The sequence below is a fragment of the Drosophila biarmipes genome, chromosome 3L (assembly GCF_025231255.1).
Source record: "Drosophila biarmipes strain raj3 chromosome 3L, RU_DBia_V1.1, whole genome shotgun sequence".
NCBI classification, from domain to species: Eukaryota; Metazoa; Arthropoda; class Insecta; order Diptera; family Drosophilidae; genus Drosophila; species Drosophila biarmipes.
In genome coordinates, this window is record NC_066613.1 from 11610908 (window position 1) to 11625608 (window position 14701).

At 50.8% G+C, this 14701-nt stretch overlaps 1 protein-coding gene across 10 annotated transcripts in view; it reads left to right on the top strand.

Moving 5' to 3' along the window:
• The window catches only part of LOC108028240 (protein still life, isoform SIF type 1), an 84370-nt gene that overhangs the window by 17924 nt on the left and 51745 nt on the right, over positions 1-14701 (top strand). For 4 of the 10 annotated variants that reach the window (XM_017099912.3, XM_017099915.3, XM_017099913.3 and 1 more), the window contains exon 1: positions 10097-13331. The exons of 5 other annotated variants lie outside the window; for them this stretch is intronic. In XM_017099912.3, coding sequence (XP_016955401.1) covers positions 10998-13331 — 2334 coding nt within the window. In that variant the 5' untranslated portion in view covers positions 10097-10997. Of the gene's footprint in view, positions 1-5792; positions 6101-9695; positions 13332-14701 lie in introns of those variants that run through there. One more of the 10 variants, XM_017099911.3, reaches the window with a different exon arrangement.

The following is a 14701-nucleotide window of genomic DNA, read 5'->3' on the forward strand; positions in this document are numbered from 1 at the left end:
ACAGTGTGTGTTCTACCTTTTCCTGTTCGTGTGCGTGTGTGTGTTTGTTTGTGTGCGACATTTCGACTGAAATATTGATATCCATACCTATACGTAAATAGTAACATTCTCAATTTCTTCTTTTGATTTTGCCATTGCAGGTAAGCAAAGCTAATATCCAACATTTTTGCCTTGTGTGGCGGTGGTAAGTAAACGATAAATTTATATAGAACAAGAGATACTGGTACAAAAGGAATTGCATACATTCTATGAGCGAACATGAAAATGTTGCTAATTTATAGCTGGCAATCTCAGCAGGCAGTGGAATCTGGCCAAGGCAAAACTCTGGCCGACACCTCAATGGGAGCCAATAACAAAGTTATATAAATGTGCCAGCCCCTGGTCGCGTGTGTGAGTGTGTCTGAATCTATGTCTATGTCTATGTCCTGCGACTGTCTGTGTGCTTGTGAGAGGAGCGGATATCCGCATGCAAGCCATAACTCAATAAACCATTGTCCACAGCCGAAGAGGAAGACGCAGAAAGAATATAAAACAAAGGCAAAACTAAAACCGAAGCTGGCTAAAAGGGGCGTAGAGCGCAGGGCGGCTGGAGGGGGCACACCAGTCAAAGATACAATCGAAATGCAGTAACTAGCAGCCAGCCAGGGGCGCAGGGCGGGGTGTTCTAAGGGGGCTTGAACTGCCACTGGGCGGCGGGAGATTAGAAATGTAAACAAAGCCAAGGAGAGCCGTCGACAATTCTCCACTTCTCCAGGGGGGGGGCTTTACATCCCCCAACCCCCCGGGAGAGGGGCCTTCGAAGGAGGCCAGTCTGCGGGGTGGCAAAAGAAATAAACATTAACTGTAATTTAGTGGGGCATTGTGCTTAAGCGTCCAGTCTCGGATTCAGATTCCCATTCGGTTTCGCATTCGGTTTGCTGTCTGCCCTCTCGCTCTGCCACTCGCCAGCTGTCTCGCTCTGAAATTATGGGCCCATTGTGCACTGGCCAGCAGTCACGCCTCTGTCTGCCCCCCTCGCACACACAGCGACACCGACGCCCCTGCCCCCTGCCCCTGCCCCCTGTCCCTGCCCCTGCCCCGGCTCCTGCTCCTTTTGCCAGTTTAGTTTCAAGTTGCACGAGGCATTTCGTGCTGGTCAAAACGCGGCAGGGAGTCAGCCATGGGTGGGCCATCGGGATTGGATGGTTTGGGGAGGGGATGGGCAAGAGACGAGTCCTGGCCAGAAGGCCTGTCAGTGGAGCAATTGTTATTTGCCTGCCAGGAGGGGCGGTCGGGGAAGTAACAGCTTCCAGCTTCAGTTTCATAGACAAGTTCTCAGTTTTCGCATTGCCAACAATTAGGTGGCAGCAGCTGGAGTGCCGCAGGCCCCAGGCACTGAGAGAAAAGTCCCCCCGAACGCAATCAATTCAATACCAAGACCCAACCCCCCATTTCGGGCGGTGTAAAATCCTTTTGTGGATCAGGCCGGCCAAGAAGTGGAAAACTAACAGAGTCCAGGCATAGTTCAAATACGGAATATGGCCCAATAATAACAACTACAACAATGACAGCGCCGGGCCAACTCAACAATAATCGACAACAATAAAGAAAGGCAAAAAAAAATGGAAAACAGAACACAGAATATTGTTGGCACTGCTAGAGGAAATGGAAATGAAAACGGGATGCCAAGTTGGCCAGTTGAGCCCTCGAAGAATTTATCGAAATGAAATTGCGACCTTTTTATGAATATTGCATGCGAAATGAAGAGCCCGAGACCCGGCATTAAAAAGGTTAATCAGGGATATACTCGTACAAAGTAGGCACAAAGCGCAACTTTTAACCAAATTGTTGCCAGTCATATTTTGTGATTCCTGCTTTTGCATCATCATTCAGGCAATTTCTAGGCAATTAGCCGGGGTTTTTTTCGGCCCGGCCCAAAGGCTGGAAAATCTAACCAAGCGCGCCTCGTCGCGACTGTAAAACCGCCTTTGGCCATAACATGGCTTTATTTGGCTTATAAATTGCTGGCAGCCCCGGTTCAGACTCGTGAACTTTGCTCATAATTCAACACCTCTAGCAGACCGGGCCAAACAAAATTAATAAAAATACGAGGGGGTGGGGCGTGGGTGGGAAAAACAAAAGTACAACGAAAACGAGAAAACCTTTTTCAAATTAAACTTTTGCCAGCCCTCGCTCGAGTTTTCTTTTTCCCTCTCTCACTCTCTCTCTCGTGACCACTTGATGATGCCGCCCTCCGGTTCAGCCGGAAAATACAAGCTCGGCGGCACACTGATACGCTCTTGCCACCGCTTTTCCGACCGCCCTTCCCCGCCCCCCACCGGCACCCCCTCGGCGGACATAGCTTTATTGCAGCTAAACAATTTTCATAGGCTATCAGCGCGGTGTTGGCAACTTTTCCTCGAGTGCAGCAACAAATTAAATTTGCGCTGGTAATTGGATTTGAAAACACTTCGCCCTGTCCAGACGTCAGAATCTGTGTGTAGGCCGTGTTTAATGCCGCCAACAGCCGCAAGGAAGCTTTCCGCCAGCAGGCTGGCCACTTTTTCAGGCTTGGATTTTTGGTTAGAGCTTTGGCCTAGAAAACAGAGAGTCCGAGTTCGGTTCGGCAAAAAAACAGAGGAAAACAACAAAAAAGGGAGGAGGCGGCGCATCAAGTAAACAAAATGAACTGACATAAAACCAAATTGAAGCGGCAATGTCAACAGTTTGATAATTACGAGAGGTGTGGAAAGCGGGGGGGAAAACCGTGAATCACTGGGGATTTGTTATGGACAAGGTGACGGAAATTAAGCAACAAACTCCGGAGAGCCCAGGGCCGGAAATTATAAAAATGTTCAAATGCAGATTTCCGGGGCGGCCTGCGAGTGCCGCCTGCCAAGTCGCTTTGAATTTAATCGAAATATATACGCCTTTGGGCTATCATTTTCCAAATCATTTGAGCTGCCTCCGAAAACAATTTCAATATTCTGTTGTTTCTCCGCCAGCCGACTTCAATTATATTTGCCAGAGCTCGGCGGTTGGGAAACTCAATGCCGAATGCTGGGGATAAATGGCAAAAGCCATTAAATAATCGCACCTACAGCGGGGGAAACCAGAGAAAGAAAATTCATTTTTCAAATCCCAATCACAGTTATTAAATCTTTGCTATATGGTTATGGTTATTGTTGTGATTTGATTTTATGGTAATAGATGAAATGCGAGAGACAGACAGGATGGCTCAGAGTGGTTCGGGGGATTGGGATGCGGAGGGGAGCTACCTAAAGCTTTTCATCGGGTTCTCTTTGGAAACTAAGAGAAGGTCCTTCGTTCGCTCTGTTATTGTAGTTTGATGCCATCCTTGCTGCTGTTGTTGTGCCTGCCATTTGCGCGCGCTGTGAAACACAAGGAAAAACCAGGCGGAAAAGCGGTGCCGAAGGGAGGGGGTGCGCACCACAAACGGATGAGCGAAGGAAAAACGGCCTAAAATGGTTTACTGACGTCATAAAAGTGACTTTTCTTATCTGGCAGCGTATCTGCTGGCGAAATGGAACAAGCAGGATGCTCTGGTCTAAATTTAAATGTCGCTGGCAGTGCGGCAATCCTTCACTCGCATAAAAGGAAAATAATTATATTTAAAGGCAATTTGGGTGGCAGTGCCGCTGCCGCAGCAGCAGCCGCAGCCGCAGCCGCAGCCTCATCTGCATCCCTGCATCCACAGCCACAGCCACATCCATGTCCACATCCTCAGCGCCTCGGAGCCTCGGATTCCGTTTCAGCATCAGCTGCAGTGTCCTTGACCGAGTTTATGTAGATTTGCAAGGCTTTGCACTGCGTGTGTTTGTGTGTACCAGCACCACCAACCCCCCTCTCTACCGCTCCTTGTATATATTTGAATGTATATGCAAGTATTTGTATAATATTTAGCAGTCAGCGCCCGCTCACATCTCATTATTAACATATTTCGAGCTATTTTCTTATGGCTGCTGTGGGACTGGGACTGGGATTGGGCCAACGCTGCGTATGCGTTATATTTTACGATTCCTTCGTGTCTATGTCTGCGTGCCCGACTACGCGTGTGTGTGTGTGGGCGTGGCCCGCCATGTGACTTATTTGAGCGTGTTTAAGCATTTGTGCTGTTGTGATTGCCTATGTATGTAGTGCAGGAGGGGGTTATTTTACTACTGTGTGTGTGTGTGTGAGTGTGTGTGCGTGTTTGACTGCCTGGCGACATTTGAGTTTTGAGGTGTTGACTTTATGGGGCCATTTGAGGCGCAGATTTAACGCCTGTCTGGATTTATGACTCAAGCAACAGAGTTTCGCAGGGAACACAAAAATATATGTATATACGAGGAGCCGCCAGCTAGATCGCTTTACTGCACCCACAAGCCACCCACAACATAATTAAGTCCACCGTATAAGCGACATAATTAAGTTTGCACCCGTGATAATCAAATATTTAGACCCATTCAATCAGCTGCAAAATGCAGCACACAAACTTCACGGATGTCCGGAGGACAACAAAGCTGTTACAAATTAATCCAAAACTTGCCTCTCTCTGGCGCTTTGCGGCCATTCCATTATCCATTATCCCCGAAACCACCGACAATGGACCACGAGGATGTCTCCTTCTTGCCGCCGCGACGAGCCCAGTTGTAGCCAAATAAATTATGCTTACGATTTGTAAAAGCTTTAATGCGCCCCAGAGCCAAATCCTGAGTGCACACAGCAGGAGCAGGAGCCATCTGGCCAGCTGGAGCGGCATCGGGAGCTGGTGCACTGGGAGAAATGGCCAAAGAATCTGTTTGGGGATGGGATCTAAGATTAAAAACTGCAAAAGAAAGAGACTCGAGAGGAGTTTTCATTTTTAGCGGCCCCTAATCTGCTTATAAGTAATGGTTCCGCTGACAGAGCCATTACATCAAGTGCCCGCATTTTCTCGCTCTGTAGAGCAGCTGCTGGGCTTGACTTGCGCTTGCTCGGCTCCAAAGACAACAATGAATAAATTTAATTTTAGCTGCGGCCGACCTACCGCACATAACTCCAAGTTGTTGCCGTTGTCGTTGTTGCCGTCGTTGTTCATGTTGACTAAACACCTTTGAGTTGGTGCCTCGCCCTCTGGCAGCTGTCACACGGGTTGTATACGTTATATTTCCCCCAGCGCTCTCTCTCTCCCCGCCCCCTGGCCCTCTCTCTCTGGCGCCCTGTCTCGCTCGCGCACAGAGTGCATTATAACTGCATTTTGGTTTTGATGACGTCGTCACCATCGTCGTCGTCGTCGTCTTCGTCTGATTTGTAAATTATACTGGGTTCACAGGGATTTCGTGGGTATCTCTCTTAGGGCAGCGAGCAAATACACTCTTGGGCATCCTCTAAGAGAACGCAAGCTTTGGCCGCAGCTTTTCACCTTGCCCAACCATGTGACAGGCGGGAGAGCCGAAGAGCGCAAGGATGCTGCTCGGGGAGCTTTGCTGATTTTCGCTGATTACGTAAATAAAGGCGAAGCCCGCGACCCGAGAGCCAAAAACACAACCACCAACGGAATGTGTGCGGCCAGAACTGTTATAAACAATTTCACTGGAACAGCCGAGCCGCCGTTCGGGAGCCGAGGCAGCGCAGCCGAAGCTTTTCGCGACCCGAATCCCTAGCGCTTGTTCGTGTGCGTGTGTCTCTACACGAAATGGGGCGAGCAGAGCAGTCGCAGCGCTGCTGGAAGCTCGCGGAAAGAGAGAGCGGGAGAGGCGGAGAGAGAGCAGGTCCTGCTGCTCCGGCCCGCTGGCTGACTGGCTGGCACATCCACATCCTTTGTGGTGAAAAGTCAGTCAGAACGGGAACGTCGTCGCGAGCTGTGCTTGGTAGCGCTCTCCAGCAGCCGTGTGTAACGCCATTTTGTAACGCGAACGCAATAGTCAGGCTCTGTCGGCCACTAGTTCTCCACAAGTCCGCAGGTCCGCTCGTCCGCTCGTCCTCCGCGAAAACTGGGCAAAAATAAATCATAAATCCCAGCTCGTGTGTGCCGCCAAGTGAAATCGCAGCGAATCGAATCGCTTCGAATCGCATCGAATCGAACGCATGAAACCAAATCGAAAGCGGGGCAGCCAAGGCAGGGAAAAATCCGAGAAAAGTGCGTCAGCAGCCTCATCGCATCATCGTCGTCGTCGCAGGCAGAGGCAGTGAAACTGAAACTGAAGCTCCGGCTCAGGCTGGAGCTATGCTCCCGATGCCCCGATGCTCTGGAGCAGAAGCTGAGGCTGCTGCTGCTGCTGATGCCTCAGCGGGAGGCGGGCGGCAAAAAAGAAATCAAATTACAAAACAGCAACACACAAACACTCACACACACACACACACTCGCAGACACCGAATCAAGAGCACATAGATACACCAACACTCGCGTCGACAGAAGGACTAGCACACGCAGCGCTGAAATTGACGCAGACCATAGACCATATAATTTAGCACACAAGTTAAGCGCAGAAAAAAACGAGGCAAGGCAAATAGTAAAACTGGGCAGGAAAGTGGAGAGTAGGCAGCGGGGAAAATCAAACGAAAATTTCGATTGTCGGGCCAGGCATTAAAGTCAAATTAACAAGTTGCAAGCCTGGCGCACCAAATGAAAATCCCGCCCAACAACAATAACAGAAAAAAGTGTTGAAAAATGCCAGAGCAGCTGTGAAGGATTCGCGCGGGGCGCAGGGCAATGTGGCAGGGGGCTGGGTGCGTTATAGGGGCTACAAGGGTACAGGCAAATACCAACGCACTTAACACATATTTACCAACACAGCGGCAGCACCCAAACACACACACACACACACACACCGACATTTGGGGGCACAACAAAAACAAGGCAAAAAGGAAAAACTCGCTAAAAAAAATGGAAAAAAGTGGAAAAACTTGAAACGCGCCAGAGATTCGAGTCGTGTCGAGATTCCATGTTATATTGCGGACTTGTTTTGCTTCCCTCTCGCCTTTGTCCCTGTGCAAATACATATAGACGTGCATATACATTGCCCAGATATTTTTAGCACGCGGGCGAAAATTTAAATCGCCATCGAACGGAAAAAGAATAACACAAATGCTATAAGGCGAGATGGAAAAATAAAGGAAAACTTTTCCAGCGAATCGAGCCGACGACAGTGTGTGTGCGGTGTGTTTTGTTTTTTGCGTGCTGCTTTGGCCCACAAAAGTCGGGCTAATAAAATATCAACAAGATGCGAATACAACTGGCAAAAAAGAAAAGAGGCACAAAACAAAAACAACAATAATAACAGCCAGTGCGACGGTGCTGGTGGCATATTGAAAGGCTGCGCCTTCTGCTGCAAGGATAAGCGAGCGAAAGAAGCAGCAGCAGCAACGTCATCATGTGCAAGGATATTATCAACGTCATGCCTGTCGAAGTTCACACAGACACACGCACGCACACAGATACTCTGAGATAAAAAGAGAGAGATAGATGGCCCGAAGAGCGGGAGCGAGCGCACTTGGTGTGGCGCATTTTGTTGTTGTTTGTCCTTACCAACCATTAAACGCATTTATATTTATGGATACAGGTCCTTCGTCCCGCTGGCCGTGTGCGTGTGTGTTAAACGCATTAAGGGCCCCGTTGATGTGGATAAATCTATTAAAAATAATTTGGACTAAAAGTAAATAACTCGCCCACACCCAGTGCGAGAGATAGTCAGCGATATGGGGCCGAAAAGCCTGTGGCTGGCCATGCATTAAGGGAAATCTAATTTATCCGAGCCACATCCTGCCGTAAGGACCATAAACCTCCTTCGAGTGGATTTGCTGCCGGGCCAGAGCAACTTTTTAAATAGCCCAAGCCGAGATTGAGGAGCTTTGCTACCTGTTTGGCTGGCCAAATTACTATCTCACTGATCCCATCTTTACTTGTTTAGGGACTCGCAGACTCCCTCGCGTGCTAGGGAAATTTTTGAGTTGGGCCAGGGTTCCTGGCAATTCGGGAAAGTTTACCGGCCAAAGAAACAACAATCGGAACGATATAAAAATGTCATTTAACACGCTAGTGGGGGGAGGTGGCGAAAAGTTTTCCTCTTCTGGGGTAGAAAGAAATTAACTTTATTGGCCGAATCAAGCGAAAATCGCTAAACAAATGCGCCCAAGCACCTTTTCAAGTGGTGGCTTAAGCCACGAGGGGGGCAGCCTGCCGTGGCCCTCCTTGTTTTCCCATTTCCCAAGTTGCCAACTAGTTGAGCCTGGCCACACACACACGCGCACACCCGCACACGCACACCCTGCTGTTGGCAACTAAACACATGGCAAATGTGGCAAACTTGAAACTTATCGACGGCTCTAATCTAAACGGGACAAGCTGGCCAAAAACTTTTGCTTTGGCCCCCTAAGACACTAATTCGCAACTCTCAAGCCCAGGGAAACCTGCCCAGGGAAACCCCACCCCACGAAGAACCCCCCAAATTTAGCATTGTTCATGCGGCCCAGAAAAGTAGGCTATAAAAACTATCAACACAACTCAAGTTTTGTGGCAAGTTGTTGTGTATGGGATTTCTTCTAGGTGCTGCAGCTAGCTCACAACATAAAAATAGGAAAAGTTTTGTTGTTTTATTCGGCTGTGTATTTTTAAGTTTTCACCCCCTCCCCCCTCCCCCCTCCCGCTGCCCCTGCCACTGGATCATATAATCCTTTCACTTAACAAGCAAACTTTTTGGCAGCAGCCGAAACGAAACGAAAGGAGAAGAAAAAACTTTGGCAAACTCCTTTGCATAAACACAAACATGACCGTTGAGCGCAGAGCTGTGGAGCTGTGGAGCCGTAGAGCCAGTGGAACAGCAGTTCCCGAGTCATATCTCCGTGCAGATGTAGACATGAAATTTATGCATTTGCTGCCAGCCCGAAAGTATTTATGTATGCGCTTATAAATATATGCCCCTCGCACTTTCCGAGTGTCTGTGCAGATAGCCAACAAATTTATGCTAGCAATATAACAAACAAAATATTTGCGCACGAGTTGCAAAAACTTTTCGCAGAGCAACTTTAAAATAACACCGAAGAAAGCTCGTGGCAGTGAGGGGCCCACAGCATTTGGCCTGAAGTAAAAAAGGGTCTCACACATGTACGTGCATGAAACATTGTTTTTTTAGCCTTTAAATATGCTAATTAAAGAGCCTACGCCTAGACACACATATAGGGGGTATTTCCCAGGGATTATTTTCGCATACAGCATTCTTCATACGTCTGTTTTAGAAACATCTGACGTCTCGCAAATTAAAAGCAAAGTACTGAGAAGGCTTAACAATTGTTTTTAAACTCTGTAAATCCTTTCAGAAAATTATTTTCGTAAATTATTATTCATTCTTTCAAACTTTGTCCTAATACAGGGGCCGTAACACAGCTTAGTTTAATTAATAACCGGATTAAAATCTATTCAGTGCTCGAATTGACTTGAATTTATTTAATTGAAATTCACCAGATTACATGCACTATTAGTCGGAAAATAAAAGATTTTCCCCCTATTGTAGTCAATTTAAATTCGGGCACTGCAAAAGCGAGAACAAACAGCAAAAAGTTAGGGGAATGCCGGGCAAACTGCTTTGTGATTTATAGAGCAAAACAAATATAATTAAATAAATCCTCGAATAAATATGTGCACAACACGGATACACACACAGATACACACTAACAAGCCAAGTGATTTCTTTTTTGCCACTCGCTTGCTGGCAACAAGTAAAAATAATTAATTATAGATAAATGTGTGCGACGCGTGTGAGATAAATTACCAAAGCAACCGAGAAACGAAAAACGAAAAGCGAAAATCGAAAAACGAAAACCGAAAAAAACCCCTGCTGCCGGTGTAATAAATGACTGCGCCGCAAAATGAGCTTTTAGTTTAATTAATCAAATGAATAATAATCAGCACTAAATAGTTGAGGCCAAAGTGAGTGCCCGCAGTGCCAGAGTGTCCGGTGAAAAGTGCAAAGTGCCGAGCGTCCAGAGTATCCAAATGGCGGACTAGCGCCGCTCGCACGGGCCACCGAGGAGAGGGAGCAGAGACCAGCAACATCAAGGACGAACAGGACATCATCGCTCCCGTTGCTGCGCCGCTGTGATTGAGATTCATTCTGGCCGCCCAACAAGGCAACAGCAGCGAGCGCGGCGATCACAGCGTCGATCACAGCGGCAATAGTGGTGCGGTCGGTGGTGCACCGCCATCTCTTAGCGGCAGTGGTGGTGGTGCCGGTGCTGGAGCAGCTGGTGGTCCTGCGGGAGATCATCCTGCTGGCGGTGGTGGCGGGGGGGCAGCAGGAGGTCACGGAAACGGGAGCGGCAGCGGCAGCGGAACCGGAAACGGAAGTAGTGGCGGGGCGGACTGCAGCAGCGACGGCGATCCCAAGAAGACCTTCTCGCTGCACTGCTGTTGCGTGATCGTCGACATCACACCAGTGGCGCATCCAGGAGGACGCCTGACATCGGCAACAACGGCCTCGGGAAGGGATGCGGGTGGAGCCGCCGCTGGCGGAGGAGGTGGTGGTTCCAGTGGTGGTGGCCTGGGCCTCGGCCTCGGCGAGAATGTCTCCCAGTTGGCCAGCCAACTCTTTCGCTTCGGCAGCAAAAAGCGCCCAGGCGTTTGCATCTGCAATGCCCAGTGCCGGCTGCAATCGCTGGGCGAGAGTCCAGGCGGCCTGGCAGCCACCACCATCAAGACCCATCACGGCAGCCTGGACAGATTGCTGCAAAAGGGAGAGGCAGCCGGCGCAGGAGGAGCCCACACCAGTGGCGAGCGCTCGATAAGCTGGGTGGTGGATGGAGGGGCGGCGGGCTCTGGCGCCCTGCTCAACGCCTCCTCCGACGAGAGTGATGACAAGAAGAAGAAACTGGACGAGGGCTCCCAGCTGCCGCCCCCGCCACGCCCCCCCTCGCGGTCACATGCCAAGCCCACTGCGAAGGAGGAGTTCGATCGGGGCGTTGAGGTGGAGAAGTTCTATCACCAGATCAACGGCGACATCTTCGAAATCACCAGGAGAGTGAGGGCTCGCGATGAGGAGACCATGGAGCAGAAATGCATCCGCCGGAAGGGATCGGTGCGCCTCACAGAGCCCACCTCCGGTGGCCATGCCCATGTGCGGATCGAACAGAGACCACAGTTGCCGCCCAGAAGGCAGAAGAGCGCCGAGGAAGTGGCCACCATGCCGAAGAGTGCTCTGCGCCAGCCACCCGAGCAACTGGAGTGGTTCGATCGGCGCGCCCAGCAACGTCACTCCGCCCGCTCCGCCGAGGGTGGGCAGGTGCGGGAGGAGACCATGGAGTGGCTGAAGCTGCAGAAGACCGCCAGTCCCATCCAGCCAGCGCGAACCTCCTCGGGTCCCAGCGAGATTACAGTCATGAAGGATGAACTGCCCGACTGGCTGCTGGACCATCTGCCGCGCAAGAAGGAACGAGATCGGGATAGATTGCCCTCGGATGCCGACAAGGCGGTGGGTTCCGCCTATGCCAAGGCCCTGTCGGAGCTGCTGAAGAAACCCCTGTCGCGCCAGAGTTCCGGACCCTGTGAGTTCTCACTTCTGAAAACCGACATCGTGGAGTGGCTCACCAAGATGCAGGGCAGCAGTGGAGGCGACAAGGGCAAGTCCCGTCGGTCGCACCACCGCCGCAATGGCAGTGGTGGCGATGCCCAGCCACGTTCCAATTCCCAGGAGGACGCCCAGGATCAGTCGAAGACCAGCCACCGGAAGAGGCACTCACTGGGTCACAGTGGAGCGGCCAGCGAGGAGGAGCAGCAGCAGCTCACTGCCGACTGGATAGCCTATCCGCTGCACAAGCTGCAGTCCCTGGGCAAGCAGCCGCCGCCAAGTCAACCGCCGGAGCGGGTCACCATTCCCAGTGGCTATGCGGTGCCCAGTGCCCTGTCGCATACTCCCCTGTGCCAGCGGAGGGAGGAGCGCTCCCGGGAGAGAAGACTGCGTCACTCGGCCAGCGAGGTGGTGGGCAGTGGTGGAGCAGGAACTGTTTCATCATCGAACACCGCCCACCTGGAACGACTGTATGCCAAGCCGCACAAGGAGCGCTATCAGTATGTACCGAAGGCCAAGGAGTCGAGCGGCCGGAAGGAGCGCTCCCGACGCCACCAGACCCAAAGATCCGCCACTGTCTCCGACATGTCCGCCCAGCGTTCCGGTGGCCACAAGCGCAAGTCCTCGAGTGCAGAGCGGGCACCACGTTCTCCCTCACCGGGACCCTGTACGGATCCCGATTGTCCACTACTGCCCATCTGCACGGATCCCCATTGCCGCTACCAGGAGTGCCAGGCACGGCAGTGCATCACGTCGTCGGTGAGCTCGGTGAATCTGGCCAGGCATCAGCAGTTGGCCCAGGTGCAGCTGCATGCGGTGCCGGCCCACCTGGTTGGAGCCTTGGGCTCCGATGTGCCGACGACACCATCCACAACGGCCACGCCTCCGCCGCCGCCACCCACAGGAGGCGGGCTTCTGGGCTCGGGAACAGTGGCAACCATGGGGGAACGCCGCCTGGTCATCTGCCACGACTGTCGATCCTGCGCACCGCTTCTCAGCTGCCAGAATCGCAAATGCCTCAATGCCGCCAAGTGCAACTCACTGCCTCGCTGTGCCGCCGACTTCAATCGCCTGCGCACCCAGTTGGCCCAGCCGCCCACCACACTGGACGACATCGAGCCGGCGCCACTGGACGACCTGGAGATGCAGCCACTGCCCTCGCCACCGCACTCGCATCCGCACCATCACTATCGCAGCAATTCCCAGCCAAATACGCTCCAGCGCGGAGATTCAGCCAGTTCTGGAGGTGGAGGTGGGCTAGGTAGCCGGGGAGGAGTCGCCATGGGCGCAGGAGCAGCACCCGGACTCGCTTGGCTGGAGCCCACAACCACACTAGTGCAAACACTGCCCGCCTATGTGCACCACTCGAATGGCAAGCTGATGAAGTCCGCCTCGGCCGCCTCGCTGAATTCCCGGCGACGGCGCCACAAAACCGTGCACTTCGGCGAGAATCTCCTGCGGGAGGTGTGCCAGAACCGGAAGCTCATCAAGACGGAGGCCCAGGTGCCCTCCGGTTCGGCGCCCATGAAGGCCAACATCCAGATGCTGTACAACTTTGTGGAGGGCGTGCTGAGTGCCTGGGTGGACGACGACGAGGATCAGGTGCGTTCCGGCGCGGAATCGGAGCCGGAGCACGGGGTGGTGCCCATGCAGCCGATCCACAGATGCAACCGCCTGCGATACCAGTGCATCCGGAGGGTCGTCGAGGAGGCCGCCGACCTCCAGGGCACCCTCAAGTTGGGCAACTCCCGCTATCGCCATCGCCATTGGCGCAGCACCGCCAAGCAATGCAACGAAATGTTCCTTCGCAAGGTAGGACGGGTGATCTTATAGAGGATCTGTTATGTGTTTTATCTTTTCAAGGACTATCCTCATTTGAATTAAATTAAAACAGTTTAGATAGTTTCAACAGATACGCTTTAATAAAACACAAAAGGTTTATTATTAAACTGTTTTATAAAGTTTTTAACAGCTGTTAGGACCAATTTCACAATCTTATGTTAACGTTTATCATTAAGTTAAATAGCTGTTCCGGAATAATTTAGTATCTTAACACATAGTACATTTTTTTTGACTAAAGAAAATTTTCAAATGGAACTACTTGCTCAAAAAAGTATAATCACCAAAATCAGAAATCAAATGTAAGTTTCCGAACAAACTTAACCCGACAAACTTATTTCGCAATGATGCAGTCCTGCCTAAAAGAAAGGGTTGAACTTCGTTGGGTAATATTCAATGTAATGTTTATTGCGATATATAATTTTTGGCAAATATATATTTTTTTTAAATGCAGGTGGCTCATTTAGAAAGTCCTATTTGAATTCTGCTAGCCTGGCTATACATTATCTGAATCGTTGGATACATTTGTCAGGCGTGCTTTGAACTTTCGCTGCCGTGGAACTGAATGAGCATCGCGTGAGAAAATGTCGCCCTGGCACAAAACAGGGACCAACTCATACTCATGGTCCCGGTCACAGTCGCACCCACCCCACCGCGAATTCCTCCAGTTAAGTGTATTGTCTGTCTGGTACAAATTCATTTTGGGCCGCCTAACACAACGTTGATCAAAGCCAAAGCATCCTTTTCACGCTCGAGCTGCTGCTGGGCTCCTTTTCTGGCTCCACAAAGGAGCAATAAATTAGAGCATTAGCCCCCCTCGGAATGAACCCGAACCCGGACCCTCACCCATGGCGTTCGAGAAAAGCTCTTAGCACACGGACAAATGGGAGGGTGTAAATGGGCAACGGGGGTGGGAAAAACTGGTACTTGTATTTAGTTTTTCGGTAATGAATGGCATTGATTGCAATACGCATGAATCAAACGGCTTCAAAGTGATAAAAGGCCATTTGTCCGAAAGAGCCGATGGGAAATAGGAGCGAGAGAAAGCGAGAGAGAGTGCGAGTGGGCGTGGCCGGAAAAATGGGACCGAGCGCCGGGAGCATCTGAAAATAGGTAGATAAGGTATTCTATGCACTGATAGATTGCCTCTAAATGTGAGTAACAACTTCAGACTTCATTGGAAACACGACGTTCCCTGTGTTTACCCTGCATCCCGGTAGTTTCGTTCGGCTTGGTATGGTTAGCTTAACAAGCAAATAGATACATTGGTCAAGGGTTTTACATGCAGCTCACTCGAGTACCGAGAACACACATATTCAAATGAGTGAGCTTGAATGGAGGGA